At 49.4% G+C, this 25,871-nt stretch overlaps 1 protein-coding gene across 3 annotated transcripts in view; it reads left to right on the forward strand.

Moving 5' to 3' along the window:
• LOC118380381 (synapse differentiation-inducing gene protein 1-like) overlaps positions 1-25,871 on the forward strand; it is a 142,514-nt gene that overhangs the window by 3,887 nt on the left and 112,756 nt on the right. For 2 of the 3 annotated variants that reach the window (XM_052471481.1, XM_052471479.1), the window contains exon 2: positions 22,550-23,150. In XM_052471481.1, coding sequence (XP_052327441.1) covers positions 22,638-23,150 — 513 coding nt within the window. In that variant the 5' untranslated portion in view covers positions 22,550-22,637. Of the gene's footprint in view, positions 1-20,322; positions 20,444-22,549; positions 23,151-25,871 lie in introns of all 3 variants that reach the window. The other variant, XM_052471480.1, reaches the window with a different exon arrangement.

Here is a 25,871-nt window from a genome sequence, read left to right on the forward strand (position 1 = left end):
TGATGACATTGTGTTGATGACATAGTGTTGATGACATAGTGTTGATGACATTGTGTTGATGACATAGTGTTGATGACATAGTGTTGATGACATAGTGTTGATGACATAGTGTTGATGACATTGTGTTGATGACATAGTGTTGATGACATAGTGTTGATGACATAATGTTGATGACATAGTGTTGATGACATAGTGTTGATGACATTGTGTTGATGACATTGTGTTGATGACATTGTGTTGGTGACATAGTGATGATGACATAGTGTTGATGACATAGTGTTGATGACATAGTGTTGATGACATAGTGTCGATGACATTGTGTTGATGACATAGTGTTGATGACATAGTGTTGATGACGGTAGTAGTTATCAATAGGATCAATCTTCAGTACAGTCCCCATTCCATTACACACATCTGTATTGGTTAACAGGTAAAATCATACTGTAGGACTACAGTAGTAGTAGGGGATAGGAGAGCAGTAAGAGAACCATTTAGGAAGACGATTCATGTGCTTGATTCAGGTTCTTTACCAATGGCATAGGAGCAGTACATATAACCGTTTAAGATGAAGATGATTCACAAAGAATTGTGTTTAGAATAACACCTGCCACACAACACTAGTCGAGCTCTCTTATCTCTAGTCTAGCTCTTCTTCTTCTTCTTCTCTAGTCTAGCTCTTCTTCTTCTTCTTCTCTAGTCTAGCTCTTCTTCTTCTTCTTCATGTTCTTCTTCTTCTCTAGTCTAGCTCTTCTTCTTTTTCTTCTTCTTCTTCTTCTCTCGTCTAGCTCCTCTTCTTCTTCTTCTTCTTCTTCTTCTCTAGTCTAGCTCATCTTCTTCTTCTTCTTCATGTTCTTCTTCTTCTCTAGTCTAGCTCTTCATGTTCTTCTTCTTCTCTAGTCTAGCTCTTCTTCTTCTTCTTCTTCTTCATGTTCTTCTTCTCTAGTCTAGCTCTTCTTCTTTTTCTTCTTCTTCTTCTTCTTCTCTAGTCTAGCTCCTCTTCTTCTTCTTCTTCTCTAGTCTAGCTCCTCTTCTTCTTCTTCTTCTTCTTCTCTAGTCTAGCTCTTCTTCTTCTTCTTCTCTAGTCTAGCTCTTCTTCTTCTCTAGTCTAGCACTTCTTCTTCTTCTTCTCTAGTCTAGATATTCTTCTTCTTCTCTAGTCTAGCTCTTCTTCTTCTTCTTCTTCTTCACTAGTCTAGATATTCTTCTTATCGAGTCTAGCGCTTCTTCTTCTTCTTCCTCTCTAGTCTAGATCATCATCTTCATCTTCTTCACTAGTCTAGCTCTTCTTATTCACTGGTCTAGCTCTTCTTCTTCTTCACTAGTCTAGCTCTTCTTCTTCTTCACTAGTCTAGCTCTTCTTCTTCTTCGCTAGTCTAGCTCTTCTTCTTCACTAGTCTAGCTCTTCCTCTCCTCTAGTCTAGCTCTTCTTCGTCACTAGTCTAGCTCTTCCCCTCCTCTAGTCTAGCTCTTTTTCTTTAGTCTAGCTCTTCTTCTTCACTAGTCTAGCGCTTCTTCTTCACCTGTCTAGCGCTTCTTCTTCACCTGTCTAGCGCATGTATTATATCTTACCATTGCGTCACAACTTCATGGTAGAATACTGATTTCTCAGTCATAGCTAGAGAGAGAAAGAATTTAGCTGTCTGTTTTCATAGTCGTGGCAGCAGGATAAAGCAGGCCTGGAAAAACAGCCCTGACCGATAAGACACGTTGGTATTCCAATGCATTTTCAACGGCTGGCCTTGGGGCTGGGCTGATAATGCCTGCCCTCGGTTGCTGAGGTCAGTTGCTTGATTGGCAGCAGGCTGACACAAGGAAATGTTTCCTGGCTGGCTGCTGCCTGCTGTCTAATAGGGTTGTATCCCGAAGCACACGGCATCCCTGTATCAATATGAATCAATCCTGCTAGTGGAGTGTAGAGGGTGAGTGGCCATAGCCCCACTTGTACCGGCGACATGCTGCTTACAAGTGGAGGTGGAAGCTGCTGTGTTCTCATCAGCCACCATCTACCCCCAGGGCCATGTCAGAAAACACAACAGCACCCAGGCTACACAAACAGTGCATTCGGAAAGTTTTCAAACCCCTAGACCTTTTCCACATTTTGTTGCGTTACAGCCTTATTCAACAAAAACAAAAATGTATTTACACAATATTCTCCATAATGACAAAGCAAAAACAAGTTATTTTACATTTTGGCATATTTTTTCTAAATAAAAAAACTGAAATATCACATTTAATTAAATATTCAGCACCTTTACTCAGTACTTTTTTGAAGCACCTTTGGCAGTGATTACAGCCTAGAGTCTTCTTGGGTATGATGCTACAAGCTTGTCACACCTGTATTTGGGGAGTTTATCCCATTCTTCTCTACAGATGCTCTCAAGCTCTGTCAGGTTGGATGGAGAGCGTTGCTGCACAGCTATTTTCAGGTCTCTCCAGAGATGTTCGATTGGGTTCAAGTCCGGGCTCTGACAGGACCACTCAAGGACATTCAGAGACTTGTCCCAAAACCACTCCTGCGTTGTCTTGGCTGTGTGCTTAGGGTCGTTGTCCTGTTGGAAGGAGAACCTTCGCCCCCAGTCCGCGGTCCTGAGCGCTCTGGAGCAGGTTTTCATCAAGGATCTCCCTGTACTTTGCTCTGTTCATCTTTCCCTCGATCCTGACTAGTCTCCCAGTCCCTGCAGCTGAAAAACATCCCCACAGCATGATGCTGCCACCACCATGCTTCACCGTAGGGATGGTGCCAGGTTTCCTCCAGACGTGACGCTTGGCATTCAGGCCAAAGAGTTCAATCTTGGTTTCCTCAGATCAGAGAATCTTGTTTCTCTTGGTCTGAGAGTCTTTAGAAGTAGGGATGGTAAATTCCAAGCGGGCTGTCATGTGCCTTTTACTGAATAGTGGCTTCTGCCTGACCACTCTACCATAAAGGCCTGATTGGTGGAGAGCTGCAGAGATGGTTACTTTCTGGAAGGTTCTCCCATCTCCACAGGGGAACTCTGGAGGTCTGTCAGAGTGACCATCAGGTTCATGGTCACCTCCCTGACCAAGGCCCTTCTCCCCTGATTGCTCAGTTTGGTCGGGCGGCCAGCTCCAGGAAGAGTATTGGTGGTTCCAAACTTATTCTATTTAAGAATGATGGAAGCCACTGTGGTCTCGACAACCTTCAAAGCTGCAGACATTTGTTGGTGCCCTTCCCCAGATCTATGCCACAATCCTGTGCCTCGATCTCTTTTGCTCTGACATGCACTGACAACTGTGGGACCTTATATAGACAGCTGTGTTCCTTTCCAAATCATGTCCAATCAATTGAATTTGCCACAGGTGGACTCCAATCAAGTTGTAGAAACATCTCAAGGATGATCAATGAAAACAGGATGCACCTGAGCTCAATTTCGAGTCTCATATCAAAGGGTCTGAACACTAAGGTATTTCTGGGCTTTGTCATTATGGGGTATTGTGTGTAGATTGCTGTGCTTTTTGCTCTTCCTCCCTCTCTGCCTCCCGCTCTGCCTCCCGCTCTTCCTCCCGCTCTTCCTCCCGCTCTTCCTCCCGCTCTTCCACCCGCTCTGTCTCTCTCTGCCTCCCGCTCTGTCTCTCTCTCTGTCTCCCGCTCTGTCTCTCTCTCTGTCTCCCGCTCTGCCTCCCGCTCTGTCTCTCTCTCTGTCTCTCTCTCTGTCTCCCGCTCTGTCTCTCTCTCTGTCTCCCGCTCTGCCTCCCGCTCTGTCCCTCTCTCTGTCTCCCGCTCTGCCTCCCGCTCTTCCTCCCGCTCTGTCTCTCTCTCTGCCTCCCGCTCTGTCTCTCTCTCTCTGTCTCCCGCTCTGTCTCCCACTCTGTCTCCCGCTCTGTCTCCCGCTCTGTCTCCCTCTGCCTCCTCTCTGCCTCTGCCTCCCGCTCTGCCTCCCGCTCTGCCTCCCGCTCTGCCTCCCGCTCTGTCTCCCTCTCTGTCTCCCTCTCTGTCTCCCGCTCTGTCTCCCACTCTGTCTCCCGCTCTGCCTCCCGCTCTGCCTCCCGCTCTGCCTCCCGCTCTGTCTCCCGCTCTGTCTCCCGCTCTGTCTCTCTCTGTCTCTCTCTGTCTCTCTCTGTCACTCTCTGTCTCTCTCTGTCTCCCTCTCTGTCTCCCTCTCTGTCTCCCTCTCTGTCTCTCTCTGTCTCTCTCTGTCTCTCTCTGTCTCCTGCTCTGTCTCATGCTCTGTCTCCCGCTCTGTCTCTCTCTGTCTCTCTCTGTCTCCCTCTCTACCTCCCGCTCTGTCACTCTCTGTCTCTCTCTGTCTCCCTCTCTGCCTCCCACTCTGTCTCCCTCTCTGTCTCTCTCTGTCTCTCTCTGTCTCTCTCTGTCTCCTGCTCTGTCTCCCTCTCTGTCTCTCTCTGTCTCTCTCTGCCTCCCGCTCTGTCTCCCGATCTGTCTCCCTCTCTGTCTCTCTCTGTCTCTCTCTGTCTCACGCTCTGTCTCCCTCTCTGTCTCTCTCTGTCTCCCTCTCTGCCTCCCGCTCTGTCTCCCGCTCTGTCTCCCTCTCTGTCTCTCTCTGTCTCTCTCTGTCTCCCTCTCTGTCTCTCTCTGTCTCTCTCTGTCTCTCTCTGTCTCCCGCTCTGTCTCATGCTCTGTCTCCCGCTCTGTCTCTCTCTGCCTCCCGCTCTGTCTCCCGCTCTGTCTCTCTCTCTGTCTCTCTCTGTCTCCCGCTCTGTCTCATGCTCTGTCTCCCGCTCTGTCTCTCTCTGTCTCTCTCTGTCTCTCTCTGTCTCCCTCTCTACCTCCCGCTCTGTCACTCTCTGTCTCTCTCTGTCTCCCTCTCTGCCTCCCGCTCTGTCTCCCTCTCTGTCTCCCTCTCTGCCTCCCTCTCTACCTCCCGCTCTGTCTCTCTCTGTCTCTCTCTGTCTCCCGCTCTGCCTCCCACTCTGCCTCCCGTTCTGCCTCCCGTTCTGCCTCCCGTTCTGCCTCCCGTTCTGCCTCAAGCTCTGTCTCCCTCTCTGCCTCCCGCTCTGCCTCCCACTCTTCCTCCCTCTCTGCCTCCCGTTCTGTCTCTCTCTGCCTCCCGCTCTGTCTCCCGCTCTGCCTCCCGCTCTGCCTCCCGCTCTGTCTCCCGCTCTGTCTCCCGCTCTCTGCCTCCCACTCTGTCTCCCGCTCTGTCTCCCGCTCTGCCTCCCGCTCTGTCTCCCACTCTGTCTCCCTCTCTGCCTCCCTCTCTGCTTCCCTCTCTGCCTCCCTCTCTGCCTCCCGCTCTGCCTCCCGCTCTGCCTCCCGTTCTGTCTCTCTCTGCCTCCCGCTCTGCCTCCCTCTCTGCCTCCCGCTCTGCCTCCCGCTCTGCCTCCCGCTCTGCCTCCCGCTCTGCCTCCCTGCTCTGTCTCCCTCTCTGTCTCCCGCTCTGTCTCCCACTCTGTCTCCCTCTCTGCCTCCCGCTCTGCCTCCCGCTCTGCCTCCCGCTCTGCCTCCCGCTCTGTCTCCCGCTCTGTCTCTCTCTGTCTCTCTCTGTCTCCCTCTCTGTCTCTCTCTGTCTCCCTCTCTGTCTCTCCCGCTCTGTCTCCTCTGTCTCCCGCTCTGTCTCTCTCTCCTCCCGCTCTCTCTCTCTCTGTCTCTCTCTGTCTCTCTCTGTCTCCTGCTCTGTCTCATGCTCTGTCTCCCGCTCTGTCTCTCTCTGTCTCTCTCTGTCTCCCTCTCTACCTCCCGCTCTGTCACTCTCTGTCTCTCTCTGTCTCCCTCTCTGCCTCCCACTCTGTCTCCCTCTCTGTCTCCCTCTCTGTCTCTCTCTGTCTCTCTCTGTCTCTCTCTGTCTCTCTCTGTCTCTCTCTGTCTCTCTCTGTCTCTGCTCTGCTGCTCCCGCTCTGTCTCCCGATCTGTCTCCCTCTCTGTCTCCCTCTCTGTCTCCCTCTCTGTCTCCCTCTGTCTCTCTCTGTCTCATGCTCTGTCTCCCTCTCTGTCTCTCTCTGTCTCCCTCTCTGCCTCCCGCTCTGTCTCCCTCTCTGTCTCTCTCTGTCTCTCTCTGTCTCCCTCTCTGTCTCTCTCTGTCTCTCTCTGTCTCTCTCTGTCTCCTGCTCTGTCTCATGCTCTGTCTCCCGCTCTGTCTCTCTCTGCCTCCCGCTCTGTCTCCCGCTCTGTCTCTCTCTCTGTCTGCTCTCTGTCTCCCGCTCTGTCTCCACGCTCTGTCTCCTCCCGCTCTGTCTCCCGCTCTGTCTCTCTCTGTCTCTCTCTCTGTCTCCCTCTCTACCTCCCGCTCTGTCACTCTCTGTCTCTCTCTGTCTCCCTCTCTGCCTCCCGCTCTGTCTCCCTCTCTGTCTCCCTCTCTGCCTCCCTCTCTACCTCCCGCTCTGTCTCTCTCTGTCTCTCTCTGTCTCCCGCTCTGCCTCCCACTCTGCCTCCCGTTCTGCCTCCCGTTCTGCCTCCCGTTCTGCCTCCCGTTCTGCCTCAAGCTCTGTCTCCCTCTCTGCCTCCCGCTCTGCCTCCCACTCTTCCTCCCTCTCTGCCTCCCTGTCTCTGTCTCTCTCTGCCTCCCGCTCTGTCTCCCGCTCTGCCTCCCTCTCTTCCTCCCGCTCTGCCTCCCGCTCTGCCTCCCGTTCTGTCTCTCTCTGCCTCCCGCTCTGTCTCCCGCTCTGCCTCCCGCTCTGCCTCCCGCTCTGCCTCCCGCTCTGTCTCCCACTCTGTCTTCCTCTCTGTCTTCCTCTCTGCCTCCCGCTCTGTCTCCCGCTCTGTCTCCCACTCTGTCTCCCTCTCTGCCTCCCTCTCTGCCTCCCTCTCTGCCTCCCTCACTGCCTCCCTCTCTGCCTCCCTCTCTGCCTCCCGCTCTGTCTCTCTCTGTCTCGCTCTGTCTCCCTCTCTGCCTCCCACTCTGTCTCCCGCTCTGCCTCCCGCTCTGTCTCCCGCTCTGTCTCCCACTCTGCCTCCCACTCTGTCTCCCGCTCTGTCTGCTCCCGCTCTGTCTCCCGCTCTGTCTCCTCCCTCTGTCTCTGTCTCCCGTCTCTGTCTCTCTCTCTGTCTCCCTCTCTGCTCTGTCTCTCTCTCTGTCTCCCGCTCTGTCTCCTCTGTCTCTCTGCTCTCCTGCCTCCCGCTCTGTCTCCCTCTCTGCCTCCCGCTCTGTCTCCCGCTCTGTCTCCCGCTCTGTCTCATGCTCTGTCTCCCGCTCTGTCTCCCACTCTGTCTCCCGCTCTGTCTCCCTCTCTGTCTCCCTCTCTGTCTCCCGCTCTGTCTCCCGCTCTGTCTCCCTCTCTGTCTCCCGCTCTGTCTCATGCTCTGTCTCCCGCTCTGTCTCCCGCTCTGTCTCCCGCTCTGTCTCTCTCTCTGTCTCCCGCTCTGTCTCTCTCTCTGTCTCCCGCTCTGTCTCTCTCTGTCTCCCTCTGTCTCCCGCTGTCTCATGCTCTGTCTCCCTGCTCTGTCTCCCGCTCTGTCTCCCCTCTCTGTCTCCTCTCTGTCTCCCGTCTCTGTCTGTCTCTCTGTCTCCCGCTCTGTCTCCCACTCTGTCTCCCTGTCTCTGTCTGTCTCCCGCTCTGTCTCCCGTCTGTCTCCGCTCTGTCTCCTGCTCTGTCTCCCGCTCTGTCTCTCGCTGCCTCAAGCTCTGTCTCCCGCTCTGGCTCCCGCTCTGTCTCCCGCTCTGTCTCCCTCTGTCTCTCTCTGTCTCCCGCTCTGTCTCTTTCTGTCTCCCTCTCTGTCTCCCTCTCTGTCTCTCTCTGTCTCACTCTCTCTCTCTCTGTCTCTGTCTCCCTGCTCTGTCTCCCTCTCTGTCTCTCGCTCTGTCTCTCTCTGTCTCCCGCTCTGTCTCCCTCTCTGTCTCTCTCTGTCTCTCTCTGTCTCCCGCTCTGTCTCCCGCTCTGTCTCTCTCTGTCTCTCTCTGTCTCCCGCTCTGTCTCCCGCTCTGCCTCCCGCTCTGTCTCCCTCTCTGTCTCCCGCTCTGTCTCTCTCTGCCTCCCGCTCTGTCTCCCGCTCTGTCTCCCTCTCTGTCTCTCTGTCTCTCTCTGTCTCCCGCTCTGTCTCTCTCTGTCTCCCGCTCTGTCTCCCGCTCTGTCTCTCTCTGTCTCTCTCTGTCTCTCTCTGTCTCTCTCTGCCTCTCTCTCTGCCTCTCGCTCTGCCTCTCTCCGTCTCCCGCTCTGTCTCTCTCTGTCTCCCGCTCTGTCTCCCGCTCTGTCTCTCTCTGTCTCTCTCTGTCTCTCTCTGTCTCTCTCTGTCTCCCGCTCTGTCTCCCTCTCTGTCTCCCGCTCTGTCTCTCTCTGTCTCTCTCTGTCTCCCGCTCTGTCTCCCTCTCTGTCTCCCGCTCTGTCTCTCTCTGTCTCCCTCTCTGTCTCCCGCTCTGTCTCCCTCTCTGCCTCCCTCTCTGTCTCCCGCTCTGTCTCCCTCTCTGCCTCCCGCTCTGTCTCCCGCTCTGTCTCCCTCTTTCTCTCTCTGTCTCTCTCTGTCTCTCTCTGCCTCCCTCTCTCTGCTCTGTCTCCCGCTCTGTCTCCCGCTCTGTCTCCCGCTCTGTCTCTCTCTGTCTCCCGCTCTGTCTCCCTCTCTGTCTCTCTCTGTCTCTCTCTGTCTCCCGCTCTGTCTCCCGCTCTGTCTCTCTCTGTCTGTCTCTCTGTCTGTCTCCCCGCTCTGCCTCCCGCTCTGCCTCCTCTGTCTCTGCTGTCTCTCTCTGTCTCCCTGTCTCCCGCTCTGTCTCTCTCTGTCTCCCGCTCTGTCTCCCCCGCTCTGTCTCTCTCTGTCTCCCGCTCTGTCTCCCGCTCTGTCTCTCTCTGTCTCTCTCTGTCTCTCTCTGTCTCTCTCTGTCTCCCGCTCTGTCTCCCTCTCTGCCTCTGTCTCTCTCTGTCTCCCGCTCTGTCTCCCGCTCTGTCTCTCTCTCTGCCTCCCTCTCTCTGTCTCCCGCTCTGTCTCCCTCTCTGTCTCCCGCTCTGTCTCTCTCTCTGTCTCCCGCTCTGTCTCTCTCTGTCTCTCTCTGTCTCTCTCTGTCTCTCTCTGTCTCCCGCTCTGTCTCCCGCTCTGTCTCTCTCTGTCTCTCTCTGTCTCCCTCTCTGTCTCTCTCTGTCTCTCTCCATCTCCCGCTCTGTCTCTCTCTGTCTCTCTGTCTCTCTCTGTCTCTCTCTGTCTCCCGCTCTGTCTCCCTCTCTGCCTCCCTCTCTGTCTCCCCCGCTCTGTCTCCCGCTCTGTCTCTCTCTCTCTGCCTCCTGTCTCCCGCTCTGTCTCCCGCTCTGTCTCCCTCTCTGTCTCCCCGCTCTGTCTCTCTCTCTCTGTCTCCCGCTCTGTCTCTCTCTGTCTCTCTGTCTGTCTCTCTCTGTCTCTCTCTGTCTCCCTCTGTCTCCCTGTCTCTGTCTCCCGCTCTGTCTCTCTCTGTCTCTCTCTGTCTCTGTCTCTGTCTCTCTCTGCCTCTCGCTCTGACTCTCTCCATCTCCAGGTCTGTCTCTCTCTGCCTCCTCTCTGTCTCCCGTCTCCCTCCTGTCTCCCTCTCTGTCTCCCTCTCTGTCTCCCTCTCTGTCTGCCTCTCTGTCTCCCGCTCTGCCTCCCTCTCTGCCTCCCGCTCTGTCTCCCGCTCTGTCTCTCTCTGTCTCCCGCTCTGTCTCCCGCTCTGTCTCTCTCTGTCTCCCTCTGTCTCTCTCTGTCTCTCTCTGCCTCCCGCTCTGCCTCTCTCTGTCTCCCGCTCTGTCTCTCTCTGTCTCCCGCTCTGTCTCTCTCTGTCTCTCTCTGTCTCTCTCTGTCTCCCGCTCTGTCTCCCTCTCTGACTCCCGCTCTGTCTCCCTCTCTGTCTCTCTCTGTCTTTCTCTGCCTCCCGCTCTGCCTTTCTCTGTCTCCCGCTCTGTCTCTCTCTGTCTCCCGCTCTGTCTCTCTCTGTCTCTCTCTGTCTCTCTCTGTCTCCCTCTCTACCTCCCGCTCTGTCTCTCTCTGTCTCTCTCTGTCTCCCTCTCTGTCTCCCTCTCTGCCTCCCGCTCTGTCCCGCTCTGTCTCTCTCTGTCTCTCTCTGTCTCCCTCTCTGCCTCCCGCTCTGTCTCCCTCTCTGTCTCTCTCTGCCTCCCTCTCTGCCTCCCGCTCTGTCTCTCTCTGTCTCTCTCTGTCTCCCGCTCTGTCTCTCTCTGCCTCCCGCTCTGCCTCCCGCTCTGCCTCCCGCTCTGCCTCCCGCTCTGCCTCCCGCTCTGTCTCCCGCTCTGTCTCCCTCTCTGTCTCTCTCTGTCTCCCGCTCTGTCTCCCGCTCTGCCTCCCGCTCTGTCTCTCTCTGTCTCTCTCTGTCTCTCTCTGTCTCTCTCTGTCTCTCTCTGTCTCTCTCTGTCTCTCTCTGTCCTGGGAGGTAATAGAATGGAGATAAGGTTGATGTCAATGGATAGTTCTGTAAGACGCACGCACACACACACACACACACACACACCTGATGTCGATGGTTAACTCTGTAACACTTCTGTAGCAGTTGATCCGAGTTACAATGAAAGAAGTATAGCACTGAGTATGAATGGGTTTTTTGACGTGTGAAAAGGGTGGTTTGGGATGCCTGGATCCTGCCAGTAGACCAATCTGTCTCCAAAATGTCTCCCTCTCTTCTTTAGACCAGAGCCCTATTCCAGAGTGCACTGCTTTAGACCAGAGCCCTATTCCAGAGTGCACTGCTTTCAACCAGAGCCCTATTCCCTACAGAGTGCACTGCTTTAGACCAGAGCCCTATTCCAGAGTGCACTGCTTTAGACCAGAGCCCTATTCCAGAGTGCACTGCTTTCAACCAGAGCCCTATTCCCTACAGAGTGCACTGCTTTAGACCAGAGCCCTATTCCAGAGTGCACTGCTTTAGACCAGAGCCCTATTCCAGAGTGCACTGCTTTAGACCAGAGCCCTATTCCAGAGTGCACTGCTTTAGACCAGAGCCCTATTCCAGAGTGCACTGCTTTCAACCAGAGCCCTATTCCAGAGTGCACTGCTTTAGACCAGAGCCCTATTCCCTACAGAGTGCACTGCTTTCAACCAGAGCCCTATTCCCTACAGAGTGCACTGCTTTAGACCAGAGCCCTATTCCCTACAGAGTGCACTGCTTTAGACCAGAGCCCTATTCCAGAGTGCACTGCTTTAGACCAGAGCCCTATTCCAGAGTGCACTGCTTTCAACCAGAGCCCTATTCCAGAGTGCACTGCTTTAGACCAGAGCCCTATTCCAGAGTGCACTGCTTTCAACCAGAGCCCTATTCCCTACAGAGTGCACTGCTTTCAACCAGAGCCCTATTCCCTACAGAGTGCACTGCTTTAGACCAGAGCCCTATTCCCTACAGAGTGCACTGCTTTAGACCAGAGCCCTATTCCAGAGTGCACTGCTTTAGACCAGAGCCCTATTCCCTACAGAGTGCACTGCTTTCAACCAGAGCCCTATTCCCTACAGAGTGCACTGCTTTAGACCAGAGCCCTATTCCCTACAGAGTGCACTGCTTTAGACCAGAGCCCTATTCCAGAGTGCACTGCTTTAGACCAGAGCCCTATTCCCTACTGAGTGCACTGCTTTAGACCAGAGCCCTATTCCAGAGTGCACTGCTTTAGACCAGAGCCCTATTCCCTACAGAGTGCACTGCTTTAGACCAGAGCCCTATTCCAGAGTGCACTGCTTTCAACCAGAGCCCTATTCCCTACAGAGTGCACTGCTTTAGACCAGAGCCCTATTCCAGAGTGCACTGCTTTAGACCAGAGCCCTATTCCAGAGTGCACTGCTTTAGACCAGAGCCCTATTCCCTACAGAGTGCACTGCTTTATACCAGAGCCCTATTCCCTACAGAGTGCACTGCTTTAGACCAGAACCCTATTCCCTACAGAGTGCACTGCTTTAGACCAGAACCCTATTCCCTACAGAGTGCACTGCTTTAGACCAGAGCCCTATTCCCTACAGAGTGCACTGCTTTAGACCAGAGCCCTATTCCCTACAGAGTGCACTGCTTTAGACCAGAGCCCTATTCCCTACAGAGTGCACTGCTTTAGACCAGAGCCCTATTCCCTACAGAGTGCACTGCTTTAGACCAGAGCCCTATTCCCTACAGAGTGCACTGCTTTATACCAGAACACTATTCCCTTCTGCCTTCTGAAAGGAAACCATGATGATGAGGACGAAGAGGGAACCAAGATGATGAGGACGAAGAGGGAGACATGATGATGAGGAGGAAGAGGGAACCATGATGATGAGGAGGAAGAGGGAACCAATATGATGAGGAGGAAGAGGGAACCAAGATGATGAGGAGGAAGAGGGAACCATGATGATGAGGAGGAAGAGGGAACCAAGATGATGAGGACGAAGAGGGAGACATGATGATGAGGAGGAAGAGGGAACCATGATGATGAGGACGAAGAGGGAACCAAGATGATGAGGAGGAAGAGGGAACCATGATGATGAGGAGGAAGAGGGAACCAAGATGATGAGGACGAAGAGGGAGACATGATGATGAGGAGGAAGAGGGAACCATGATGATGAGGAGGAAGAGGGAACCAAGATGATGAGGAGGAAGAGGGAACCAAGATGATGAGGACGAAGAGGGAGACATGATGATGAGGAGGAAGAGGGAACCATGATGATGAGGAGGAAGAGGGAACCAATATGATGAGGAGGAAGAGGGAACCAAGATGATGAGGAGGAAGAGGGAACCATAATGATGAGGAGGAAGAGGGAACCATGATGATGAGGACGAAGAGGGAACCAAGATGATGAGGACGAAGAGGGAACCAAGATGATGAGGACGAAGAGGGAGACATGATGATGAGGAGGAAGAGGGAACCATGATGATGAGGAGGAAGAGGAAACCAATATGATGAGGAGGAAGAGGGAACCAAGATGATGAGGAGGAAGAGGGAACCATGATGATGAGGAGGAAGAGGGAACCAAGATGATGAGGACGAAGAGGGAGACATGATGATGAGGAGGAAGAGGGAACCATGATGATGAGGACGAAGAGGGAACCAAGATGATGAGGACGAAGAGGGAGACATGATGATGAGGAGGAAGAGGGAACCATGATGATGAGGAGGAAGAGGGAACCAATATGATGAGGAGGAAGAGGGAACCAAGATGATGAGGAGGAAGAGGGAACCATGATGATGAGGAGGAAGAGGGAACCAATATGATGAGGAGGAAGAGGGAACCATGATGATGAGGAGGAAGAGGGAACAATGATGATGAGGAGGAAGAGGGAACCATGATGATGAGGAGGAAGAGGGAACCAAAATGATGAGGAGGAAGAGGGAGACATGCTGATGAGGAGGAAGAGGGAACCAAGATGAAGAGGAGGAAGAGGGAGACATGATGATGAGGAGGAAGAGAATGGGACAGTAAACCGAAGATAGAATGGGGCAGTAGACCGAAGATAGAATGGGACAGCAGAATGAAGAAAGAATAGCATGGGACAATACGTGTGTCTAGAGACTGGTATAAAGGTAGCGTCAGAAAGGAAGGGACAATACGTGTGTCTAGAGACTGGTATAAAGGTAGCGTCAGAAAGGAAGGGACAATACGTGTGTCTAGAGACTGGTATAAAGGTAGCGTCAGAAAGGAAGGGACAATACGTGTGTCTAGAGACTGGTATAAAGGTAGCGTCAGAAAGGAAGGGACAATACGTGTGTCTAGAGACTGGTATAAAGGTAGCGTCAGAAAGGAAGGGACAATACGTGTGTCTAGAGACTGGTATAAAGGTAGCGTCAGAAAGGAAGGGACAATACGTGTGTCTAGAGACTGGTATAAAGGTAGCGTCAGAAAGGAAGGGACAATACGTGTGTCTAGAGACTGGTATAAAGGTAGCGTCAGAAAGGAAGGAATGAGACATAACAACACCAGCAAGGCGAGACAAAGCTAATCCATGAGGGACCCCTGAGGAGCGTGTTGTGTTCAGGCATGCCCCAGTGCATCCTGGGAGCACGGACCTGCTGGTTTATTCATGGGGGGTGAACTATGTCGAACCCAGTGAGGGGAGGAGGGTGAGAGGAGCGAGGGGAGAGGGGGAGGTGTGGAGATGAGGAAAGGAGAAGAGGTTAGAGGGAAGTTGCAAGCCACTGGCTTGGAAAACCAATGGCACAGAATGATGTATCGCCTGGGGTTTGGAGGTTACTGAAGACAGCATCCATCCAGGAGAGAGGGGCCACGTAGGTCCCTAAGCCGAGAGCGAGAGCGAGAGAGAGAGAGAGAGAGAGAGAGAGAGAGAGAGAGAGAGAGAGAGAGAGAGAGAGAGAGAGAAAGAGATGGGAGCAGGGACAATAGGAGAGCCACTTGGGACTGAAAACCAATAGAGCAAGAAAGGGAGGGATAGTGAGCTGGTAGTGTTCCCAGGCTGTCGTGAATGGGACATGGATGAAACCCTGGATTTAGAAGGTCACTGGAAACATAAACCATCTTCTCCTTAGGTGATCATTCTACAGTGACTCGCTTCTCCTGTTCCTTGCAGCCAGCCAAGCCAAGCCAAGCAGGCCAGACCCGACCTGCCCCACATTCCCTTACTTCACTATCTCCTATCTGGCTATGACAGCTACATGTATACCACGCTACGCATTGCCAACATGGTATAATTAAAAAATGTATTAGATAAGATATGTAAAAGATAAGCGTCCTTGCCAAGTAAATCAATACATTGCAATAAATGCTAAATTGTGGAAGAACACGTTTTTGCGCCACAGCACCTGTGTATTGGTTTTTTGACCCCCAGTTTTTTTCAGCTTTGGACCTCATTCTCAGTATTAATGATCGTGTTGCTTCTCATTGGCCAGTAGCTTGATATTTGTGATTTGCAAAAACGCTGTATTTTAGTGATCCAGACAGACAGACAGACAGGTCAATGAGTCAACACCACTGGAAATAATCTGCACTTTATTAGATTACATGCAATCAGATTAATCAAATTATGATTAGGAGGTGCAAGGCCCACGGCAACACTCATAGAGCATACACAAATCAAATCACATTTGCCACCACGCACGCACACACACACACACACACACACACACACACACACACACACACACACACACACACACACACACACACACACACACACACACACACACACACACACATCTCCCTGGATAGCTCCAGTACAGGTGGTGCTATCGCCTAGGTTACCTGTGCATAGTATGGATATCGAAGCACATTGATGACAACAACATAATTCTAAGAATAAAAAGGCCCAGACAGGAGCATACACAGAGTGGACAAAACATTAAGAACACCTGCTCTTTCCGTGACATAGACTGACCCAGTGAATCCAGGTGAAAGCTCTGATCCCTTATTAGACGTCACCTGTTAAATCCACTTCAATCAGTGTAGATGAAGGGGAGAAGACAGGGTTATGGAAGGATTTTTTTTTTAAAAAGCTTTGAGATAATTGAAACATGGAGTGTGTATGTGTGCCAGTCAGAGGGTGAACGGGTCAGACAAAAATACTGAAGTGCCTTTGAACGGGTTACGGTAGTAGGTGACAGGTGCACCGGTTTGAGTGTGTCAAGAACTGCAATCGGTTTAGCAGATAATAAGAAAAGGTTATCAGTATTTACCTGACGAAGAGAGAAGGAATGTAATATATATTATTTCCTGGAAACTCATTCAACCATCTTAAATGAAGTTTAAAAAAAGGAAGGACTGTTGGGAAGAAATATAAGCTACCGTTCAAAAGTTTGGGGTCACTTAGAAATGTCTAATTTCTGATCAATTTTATGTTATTTTAATGGTCAAATAAAATGTGTTTTCCTTTCAAAAACAAGGACATTTCTAAGTGACCCCGACATTTTTGAACGGCAGTGTATGTGCCAGGAAGAACAATCACCCACCATACTGACGATCTAAATTATAATCAATTCATTAATCTGATGAACGTTGTTAGAGGTACAAGACGCATACAAAATAAAATATACACACGTTGAAATACTTTACACAGAGACCCAGACATGATTGTAAATCGTATACGGGTAACTGCCCAAATAACAGAAACACCAACAGAATAAGTCTTAATAGGCCGTCTGGCCACCACGACCACAAACTGTTTCAATACCCCCATAGATTCTACTAGTGTCTGGACTTCTATAGGAGGGATGTGGAACTCTATGGGAGGGATGTGGAACTCTATAGGAGGGATGTGGAACTCTATGGGAGGGATGTGGAACTCTATAGGAGGGATGTGGAACTCTATAGGAGGGATGTGGAACTCTATAGGAGGGATGTGGAACTCTATAGGAGGGATGTGGAACTCTATAGGAGGGATGTGGAACTCTATAGGAGGGATGTGGAACTCTATGGGAGGGATGTGGAACTCTATAGGAGGGATGTGGAACTCTATAGGAGGGATGTGGAACTCTATAGGAGGGATGTGGAACTCTATAGGAGGGATGTGGAACTCTATAGGAGGGATGTGGAACTCTATAGGAGGGATGTGGAACTCTATGGGAGGGATGTGGAACTCTATAGGAGGGATGTGGAACTCTATAGGAGGGATGTGGAACTCTATAGGAGGGATGTGGAACTCTATAGGAGAGATGTGGAACTCTATGGGAGGGATGTGGAACTCTATAGGAGGGATGTGGAACTCTAAAGGAGGGATGTGGAACTCTATAGGAGGGATGTGGAACTCTATAGGAGGGATGTGGAACTCTATAGGAGGGATGTGGAACTCTATAGGAGGGATGTGGAACTCTATGGGAGGGATGTGGAACTCTATGGGAGGGAGGGATGTGGAACTCTATAGGAGGGATGTGGAACTCTAAAGGAGGGATGTGGAACTCTATAGGATGTGGAACTCTATGGGAGGGATGTGGAACTCTATAGGAGGGATGTGGAACTCTATGGGAGGGATGTGGAACTCTATGGGAGGGATGTGGAACTCTATAGGAGGGATGTGGAACTCTATGGGAGGGATGTGGACTTCTATAGGAGGGATGTGGAACTCTATGGGAGGGATGTGGAACTCTATAGGAGGGATGTGGAACTCTATGGGAGGGATGTGGAACTCTATAGGAGGGATGTGGAACTCTATAGGGAGGGATGTGGAACTCTATAGGAGGGATGTGGAACTCTATGGGAGGGATGTGGAACTCTATAGGAGGGATGTGGAACTCTATAGGAGGGATGTGGAACTCTATAGGAGGGATGTGGAACTCTATGGGAGGGATGTGGAACTCTATAGGAGGGATGTGGAACTCTATGGGAGGGATGTGGAACTCTATAGGAGAGATGTGGAACTCTATGGGACGGATGTGGAACTCTATAGGAGGGATGTGGACTTCTATAGGAGGGATGTGGACTTCTATAGGAGGGATGTGGACTTCTATAGGAGGGATGTGGAACTCTATGGGAGGGATGTGGAACTCTATGGGAGGGATGTGGAACTCTATAGGAGGGATGTGGAACTCTAAAGGAGGGATGTGGAACTCTATGGGAGGGATGTGGAACTCTATGGGAGGGATGTGGAACTCTATGGGAGGGATGTGGAACTCTATAGGAGGGATGTGGAACTCTAAAGGAGGGATGTGGAACTCTATAGGAGGGATGTGGAACTCTAAAGGAGGGATGTGGAACTCTATAGGAGGGATGTGGAACTCTATAGGAGGGATGTGGAACTCTAAAGGAGGGATGTGGAACTCTATGGGAGGGATGTGGAACTCTATGGGAGGGATGTGGAACTCTATGGGAGGGATGTGGAACTCTAAAGGAGGGATGTGGAACATAACCCTAAGCATGATGGGAAGCTAATTGCTTAATTAATACACTCAGGAACCACACCTATGTGGAAGCACCTACTTTCGATATACTTTGTAAACCTCATTTACTCAAGTGTTTCCTTTACTTTTCCAGTTACCTGTACTGAACTGAATACAGTTAGACCACTCTAATGTATGTATGTTCCTGGGTGAACCATCGTTATCCTAAAGAGCGTCTGCTAAATGACTTAAATGTAAATGTAAATGTAAATCAAATCGTCTGTGTGTGTGTGTTGGTAGAGGTTTGTGGTCTGCAAAACTCAAAGAGCATGCACTTGCTTCTCAGATGGTATTTTACGTCTCATATTGTATTTTAGCATCTCATATGGTATTTTACTACACACTAGCTAGTACACACTACCTAGCTACTACAGACTAGCTAGCTAGTACACACTATCTAGCTACTACAGACTAGCTAGCTAGTACACACTACCTAGCTACTACAGACTAGCTAGCTAGTACACACTACCTAGCTACTACAGACTAGCTAGCTAGTACACACTATCTAGCTAGTACACACTATCGAGCTAGTACACACTAGCTAGTACACTACAAGCTAGCTAGTATACACTAACTAGATAGTACAAAACTAGCTTCCTAGTACAACACTCGCTTCACTAGTACAACACTTGCTTTAGTACAACACTTGCTCTAGTACAACACTAGCTAGCACACACTACCTAGCTTGTACAGACTAGCTATCTTGTACAGACTAGCTAGCTTGTACACACTAGCTAGCACACACTACCTAGCTTGTACAGACTAGCTCGCTTGTACAGACTAGCTAGCTTGTACACACTAGCTAGTATAACACTTGCTTCACTAGTACCAACACTTGCTCTAGTACAACACTAGCTAGCACACACTACCTAGCTTGTACACACTAGCTAGTACAACACTTGCTCTAGTACAACACTTGCTCTAGTACAACACTAGCTAGCTTGTACAGACTAGCTAGTTTGTACACACTAGCTAGCACACACTACCTAGCTTGTACAGACTAGCTAGCTTGTACAGACTAGCTAGCTTGTACACACTAGCTAGACTATAACACTAGCTAGTATAACACTTGCTTCACTAGTACCAACACTTGCTCTAGTACAACACTAGCTAGCACACACTACCTAGCTTGTACACACTAGCTAGTACAACACTTGCTCTAGTACAACACTTGCTCTAGTACAACACTAGCTAGCACACACTACCTAGCTTGTACAGACTAGCTAGCTTGTACAGACTAGCTAGCTTGTACACACTAGCTAGTATAACACTTGCTTCACTAGTACCAACACTTGCTCTAGTACAACACTAGCTAGCACACACTACCTAGCTTGTACACACTAGCTAGTACAACACTTGCTCTAGTACAACACTTGCTCTAGTACAACACTTGCTCTAGTACAGTGTCTGTGGCGTCAGAAGGTATCTGCCAGATCCTATTGAAGGCTTCAGGCAGAAAGCCTCAGTGAGTGACAGCGTCCATCCTCCTCCTCCTTCGTTGTGTTGTGTTGTTCTCGCTGTTTTGTAGGCAGGCTAAACAAGCCTTAACACAGTATCTGTGGGGAGGGAGGCAAACGCAGACACGCACGCACGCATGCACGCACGCACACACACACACACACACACGCACACGCACGCGCACGCACACACACACACACACACACATGAGAGAACACAAACACACCTTGCCCTAGTGTTTAATTAAAATGTCTGTATTTTCTACAGATCATGCAGATTAAGCAGGTTCCAGGAGATGGGCTTTGTGTGTGTGTGTGTGTGTGTGTGTGTGTGTGTGTGTGTGTGTGTGTGTGTGTGTGTGTGTGTGTGTGTGTGTGTGTGTGTGTGTGTGTGTGTGTGTGTGTGTGTGTGTGTGTGCGTGTGTGCGTGTGCGTGTTTGCGCGCGCGTGTGCGTGTGCGTGTGCGTTGGTTATTCTTTCTTTGTGAGGACCTAAAATCCCCAAAAGTCCCCACAAGGATACTAAAACAAGGACAATGATCCCTCCTCGGAACATTTCCCACGTCCCCATTAGGACGTTAGGGTTGCCAACTCTCTCACTACCAAATAAGGGACAAAGGGCGGTGTGCCAGTGCACGGTGCCACGGCGGTGTGGGTACGGTGTTGTGTGAAAAGTAATATACACTGTATATTCATATTCTTATTCAATTGGAAAGGCAAAACATTTTTTTTTATTCCATTTAGCCTATAGCTTTACTAAAACTGTATCATTATGTAAACTTACGTGAATAAACCTCAAAATAAATGATCGTAGAAATCACAATTTGGACCTTTTACAGCAACAAAATAAATACATCTTCAAATGCAAAAGAGGAAAGGAGGGTCATGAGTCACTCACCAAGTCTACTTAGGTTTTGCTGCTCTTGACTGATTCAAGCAGTCCTTTCTCCTCTTGCAGAGCCAGAGAGAAGTCATTACATGACAAGTCACAGTTCATTTGAAGTTCATTTTTTCATCAGCTCTGTGCTACATCTGTTTCTAGAGTCTGACCATTTAATGGTCATCAGAGAGAAAGTCCTCTCCACAAAGGCATTTGAGCCTGGCACACTGAGGACAAATGAGACAATCCTGAACATGTTGATCAAGTTGGCGTTCCCTAGGTCTTGGAACACTGTCACCTGCTTCTCACTGGCAGAGTTTGTGGTTTCCTGTCTGGCTTTCTGTATTTCCTGCAGGCTAACACAAAACTCTTCATAGAGTTGGTCCCTGTCATTTGGAGGGCAGCCACCACCTGCTCCAGGTCAGTGAAGGAGAGCTCCTCATGGAGGCCGATCAGTTTTACCATTACATTACCCGGTGAGAAATCAAACCACTTGTAAATGTATGTAATGACAGTGTCATAGAACGTCCTGTTGCTGCTTGGACCTTTGACAATTGTTTATCCATCAGCTACTTGGTCTGGTATCCCAAAACATCAGCTGCTTGGTCTGGTATCCCAAAACGTCAGCTGCTTGGTCTGGTATCCCAAAACGTCAGCTGCTTGGTCTGGTATCCCAAAACGTCAGCTGCTTGGTCTGGTATCCCAAAACGTCAGCTGCTTGGTCTGGTATCCCAAAACGTCAGCTGCTTGGTCTGGTATCCCAAAACGTCAGCTGCTTGGTCTGGTATCCCAAAACGTCAGCTGCTTGGTCTGGTATCCCAAAACGTCAGCTGCTTGGTCTGGTATCCCAAAACGTCAGCTGCTTGGTCTGGTATCCCAAAACGTCAGCTGCTTGGTCTGGTATCCCAAAACGTCAGCTGCTTGGTCTGGTATCCCAAAACGTCAGCTGCTTGGTCTGGTATCCCAAAACGTCAGCTGCTTGGTCTGGTATCCCAAAACGTCAGCTGCTTGGTCTGGTATCCCAAAACGTCAGCTGCTTGGTCTGGTATCTCAAAACGTCAGCTGCTTGGTCTGGTATCCCAAAACGTCAGCTGCTTGGTCTGGTATCTCAAAACGTCAGCTGCTTGGTCTACTGAGAAAAAACTGTCCTGTTTCACCTGAAGCATCTTCAATGTTGAACTTTTGGACTTCCTCGTAAACATCTGTGATGCAGAGCGTTGTTTCCTCCAGCTTTTTTACGAGTTGGTCATAAACACACCCCACTTTGTGGAAAAAGCACAGATAAATCTCAGCAGTAGCTTCCTTTTTTTCTTCATACTCAAAAATACTATTCAGTGCCACAGGACAGGTCTCCCTAAGGGACCTGAAGTATGATGTAAGAGCTGGCCAGCTTTGCAGGAGACGATCGACGGCTGGAGAGCCATTGTGTGCAAACATTTTGCAGAATTTCACGCCACTCAGTGTCAACAAAGGCAAAAAGAAAAATGCACGCAGTTCCTCTCTCCGGGAAGCGGATACTGATAGGTGTCTGTGGATCTGTAAAACAATTCTCTCAATATCCACTGACCGCTGATCGCAGGCATTATGATATATGTGAGCTGGGCAATTAGCTTTCAGAATGCGATTGTTGTTGGCACTGCTCAATAACTGGTAAACGGAGATGTGTTTTCCAATTATGTCGGTTTCCACAGTAGACGTCACAAAGAATGCACCGACATTGCTAGCACCTTTAGCTTAGCGTGGCCTTGTGCATTTCTGTGGATGCATGCTGAGTTAGGTCATTCTCCCTTCTCATTGGCCAATTGAGATTTCCTGACGGCATATGAAGAACAGAAAGCGGGTCACTACAGAAAGCGGGTCACTACTGACAGCATATGAAGTACAGAAAGCGGGTCACTACTGACGGCATATGAAGAACAGAAAGCGGGTCACTACTGACAGCATATGAAGAACAGAAAGCGGGTCACTACTGACGGCATATGAAGTACAGAAAGCGGGTCACTACTGACAGCATATGAAGAACAGAAAGCGGGTCACTACTGACAGCATATGAAGTACAGAAAGCGGGTCAATACTGACAGCATATGAAGAACAGAAAGCGGGTCACTACTGAGAGCATATGAAGAACAGAAAGCGGGTCACTACTGACGGCATATGAAGTACAGAAAGCGGGTCACTACTGACAGCATATGAAGAACAGAAAGCGGGTCACTACTGACAGCATATGAAGTACAGAAAGCGGGTCAATACTGACAGCATATGAAGAACAGAAAGCGGGTCACTACTGAGAGCATATGAAGAACAGAAAGCGCGTTTACACTATACTGTGATTGGATTAATATTTAGCCAAATATATAAGGGACATCCCGGCTAATACTGGACAGTTGGCAACCCTACCCTAGCTAAACCGTAGACATCTATCTAACAGCTACCAGTAGACTAACAACTTGATGTCATTCTTCTGGAAGTGTTTAATGCAGTGTTGTCTCTCAAGTAGCCCAGTGTATTGTGTTCACCCCACTGCTTCACTGAGACGGAAGCCTGAGTTTACTAACTTCTATTATTTCCTCTCCTCTCTGCAGCTCTCATCCTGTTGAACGCCATCAGTAGCTGCCACCTTCAGTGAGGTCCTCTTAAGCCACTTCCACTGACCGCTGAACCCTCGTTGCCATGGAGAACATGAGTGAGCTCCAGAACCCGCTCCTGGACAAGAACAGCAAGCACGTCGTCAACGGTTACGGCGGCGACTTCCCTAACAACCAGTACCAGGAGAACATCATCAACTACTTAACCGGTGGCAACAGCGGAGAAGGAGGAGGTAACACTACCAACGGTACGGTGGCCCATGTGGGACACAACAACCCCAACGGCAAGACGAAAGCTCAACAACTCCTGGACGCCACCTCACTCCATCTGGCCGTCGAGGCCTTCTACAGGCCTAACTTCATCCTGTACAAGGAGGAAGGGGGAGGAGGAGGCGGAGTCAAGGCCAAGGATTATAAGAGCGAGTGCTGCGAGACTACCTTCACAGAGAAGAAAGAGAAGGAGAGGGAGGCGTCTGTAGCAGTGGAGACCCCCGGTAGCACAGAGGACCCTCAGGCCAAGCTGCTGGAAGAAGGAGACAACGTGAAGATACAGACCGTCTCCTACGAGGTGGAGGAGGAGGAATATGTGGATTACGAGGTAAGGAAAAGAAAACACTCAGATGTATCCTCCCCATAGTAAATTCAGAATTTATGAGCAGGTATGTGAGCATGCACCTGGGGAATTGCTGGATGTGTGATAACGGATTTGTGGTTTGGTAGAAAGTAGAAATCGCTGTGCCTCCATCTTCTCTAGCTCCTGTGTGTGCTGGCTGGGGGAGCATTGGGATTGGTTAGGATTGAGGGTTAGACCAGAGAAGAAGGTAGTGGATTGGAAAGTGGTGCAGAGAAGCAGTTACCAAGTTAGGCAGTAGAGCAGAGAAGCAGGTACCAGGTTAGACAGTCGCGCAGAGAAGCAGGTACCAGGTTAGGCAGTAGCGTAGAGAAGCAGGTACCAGGTTAGGCAGTAGAGCAGAGAAGCAGGTACCAGGTTAGGCAGTAGAGCAGAGAAGCAGGTACCAGGTTAGGCAGTAGCGCAGAGAAGCAGGTACCAGGTTAGGCAGTAGAGCAGAGAAGCAGGTACCAGGTTAGGCAGTAGAGCAGAGAAGCAGGTACCAGGTTAGGCAGTAGCGTAGAGAAGCAGGTACCAGGTTAGGCAGTAGAGCAGAGAAGCAGGTACCAGGTTAGGCAGTAGAGCAGAGAAGCAGGTACCAGGTTAGGCAGTAGAGCAGAGAAGCAGGTACCAGGTTAGGCAGTAGAGCAGAGAAGCAGGTACCAGGTTAGGCAGTAGAGCAGAGAAGCAGGTACCAGGTTAGGCAGTAGAGCAGAGAAGCAGGTACCAGGTTAGGCAGTAGAACATTGAAGCAGGTAGTTGGGATGTTGTAATGTTTTACAGTAAGAAAAGTAGTAATGTGAAGTATATTACAGCATCTCTGCTGTAAAGCAACATTACAGTATGAAGCTGTCAACTCTGGTGACAGCACAATGCTGTAGATTTACAGTGAAATTCTTCCTGAAATCCAAAAGAAAAATAATACATTTATACATATATATACAGTACCAGTCAAAAGTGTTGACACACCTACACATTCCAGGGTTTTTCTTTATTTGTTTTTACTATTTTCTACATTGTAGAATAAGACATCAAAAACCATGACATTTCACATTTGGAATCATGTACTACTAACCAATAAATATTTATAGTTGAGATTCTTCAACGTGGCCACCCTTTACCTTGATGACAGCTTTTCACACTCTTGGCATTCTGTCAACCAGCTCAACCAGCTTCATGAGGTAGTCACCATAGTCATACATTTCAATTAACAGGGGTAGCCTTGTTAAAAGTTAATTTGTGGAATTTCTTTCCTTCTTAACAATACCACGCGGTTAAACGCTTAGACTATTGATACCGACAGAATAAGAATATTAATTACTATTCTGCAGCTAGGAATTCGGTATCATTGAACGCGAAGAACGACAACCGCCGAAACATCTAATCTATAACGACATGAATGAATGTCACTCTGAACTATCTATTCTAACCACGACAGAGAGAGAGAGAGGGCGGATAATCTCTCCAACAGAAACAAACTTTTCAACAGAGATCCCGACGACACACTGAGCGTAAATATATATATATATTGATTGCAATTATTCCAGAATGAGTGAGCGTTCATGTGCAAAGGATTAGCATTTCAATTGTTATAATTATCAACTGTGTGTTGTCTTCTCAGTTGACCCCCACTTCCCTTTTTGTCCACCAAGCCGCCATGCCGGTTTATCCCACTAGGGTTAACTCTGTTATCATTTCTTTGTAACTATCTACTGTTTGTTTATGCATTTCCGTGAATGACTTATTAAGTAAATACATTATTTAAGACAATTGATGAATGGAAGACTCATAGTGAAGACTGTGTTCGTGCAGATAACCAACAATTTACGATGTTTGGAATGAGACTGGAATGAGGCTAACGTGAGGTAAAATAAAGAATAAATCATTAATCAGAAGACTAATTGATCAGATATTAAAATATCTGAAAAGTTATATTAGGTAAATTAGAACTTTGTAATATGAATATTTTCCTTGGTGCCCCGACATCCTAGTTAATTACATTTGCCTGATTAGTTAATCACGAAATGCTAATTACAGAGACTCTTTGATAAAAACTACAAGTCTTCAGTTAATGATAGTAAAGGCACGACACTACCATACCCCTACCCTGTCTGTACATTATGCCCTGAATCTATTCTACCATGCCCAGAAATCTGCTTCTTTTATTCTCTGTCCCCAATGCACGAGACAACCAGTTTTGATAGCCTTTAGCCGTACCCTCATCCTACTCCTCTGTTCCTCGGGTGATGTGGAAGTTAACCCAGGCCCTGCGTGTCCCCAGGCGTTCTCATTTGTTGACTTCTGTAACTGTAAAAGCCTTGGTTTCATACATGATAATTCACATCAGAAGCTTCCTCCCTAAGTTTGTTTTACTCACTGCTTTATCACACTCCGCCAACCCTAATGTCCTTGTCGTGTCTGAATCCTGGATTAGGAAGGCCACCAAAAATTCTGAGATTTCCATCCCCAACTCCATCATTTTCCATCAAGATAGAACTGCCAAAGGGGGAGGAGTTGCAATCTACTGCATAGAAAGCCTTTCATGTTTTCAAAGTCTATGCCCAAACAGTTCAAGTTTATAATTTAAAAAAATAATCTATCCAGAAATATGTCTCAATGTTGCTGCCTGTTATAGACCCCCCTCAGCTCCCAGTTGTGCCCTGGACACCATATGTGAATTGATTGCCCCCCATCTATCTTCAGAGTTTG

The sequence above is a fragment of the Oncorhynchus keta genome, chromosome 19, assembly GCF_023373465.1.
Source record: "Oncorhynchus keta strain PuntledgeMale-10-30-2019 chromosome 19, Oket_V2, whole genome shotgun sequence".
In the NCBI taxonomy this organism is placed as follows: domain Eukaryota; kingdom Metazoa; phylum Chordata; class Actinopteri; order Salmoniformes; family Salmonidae; genus Oncorhynchus; species Oncorhynchus keta.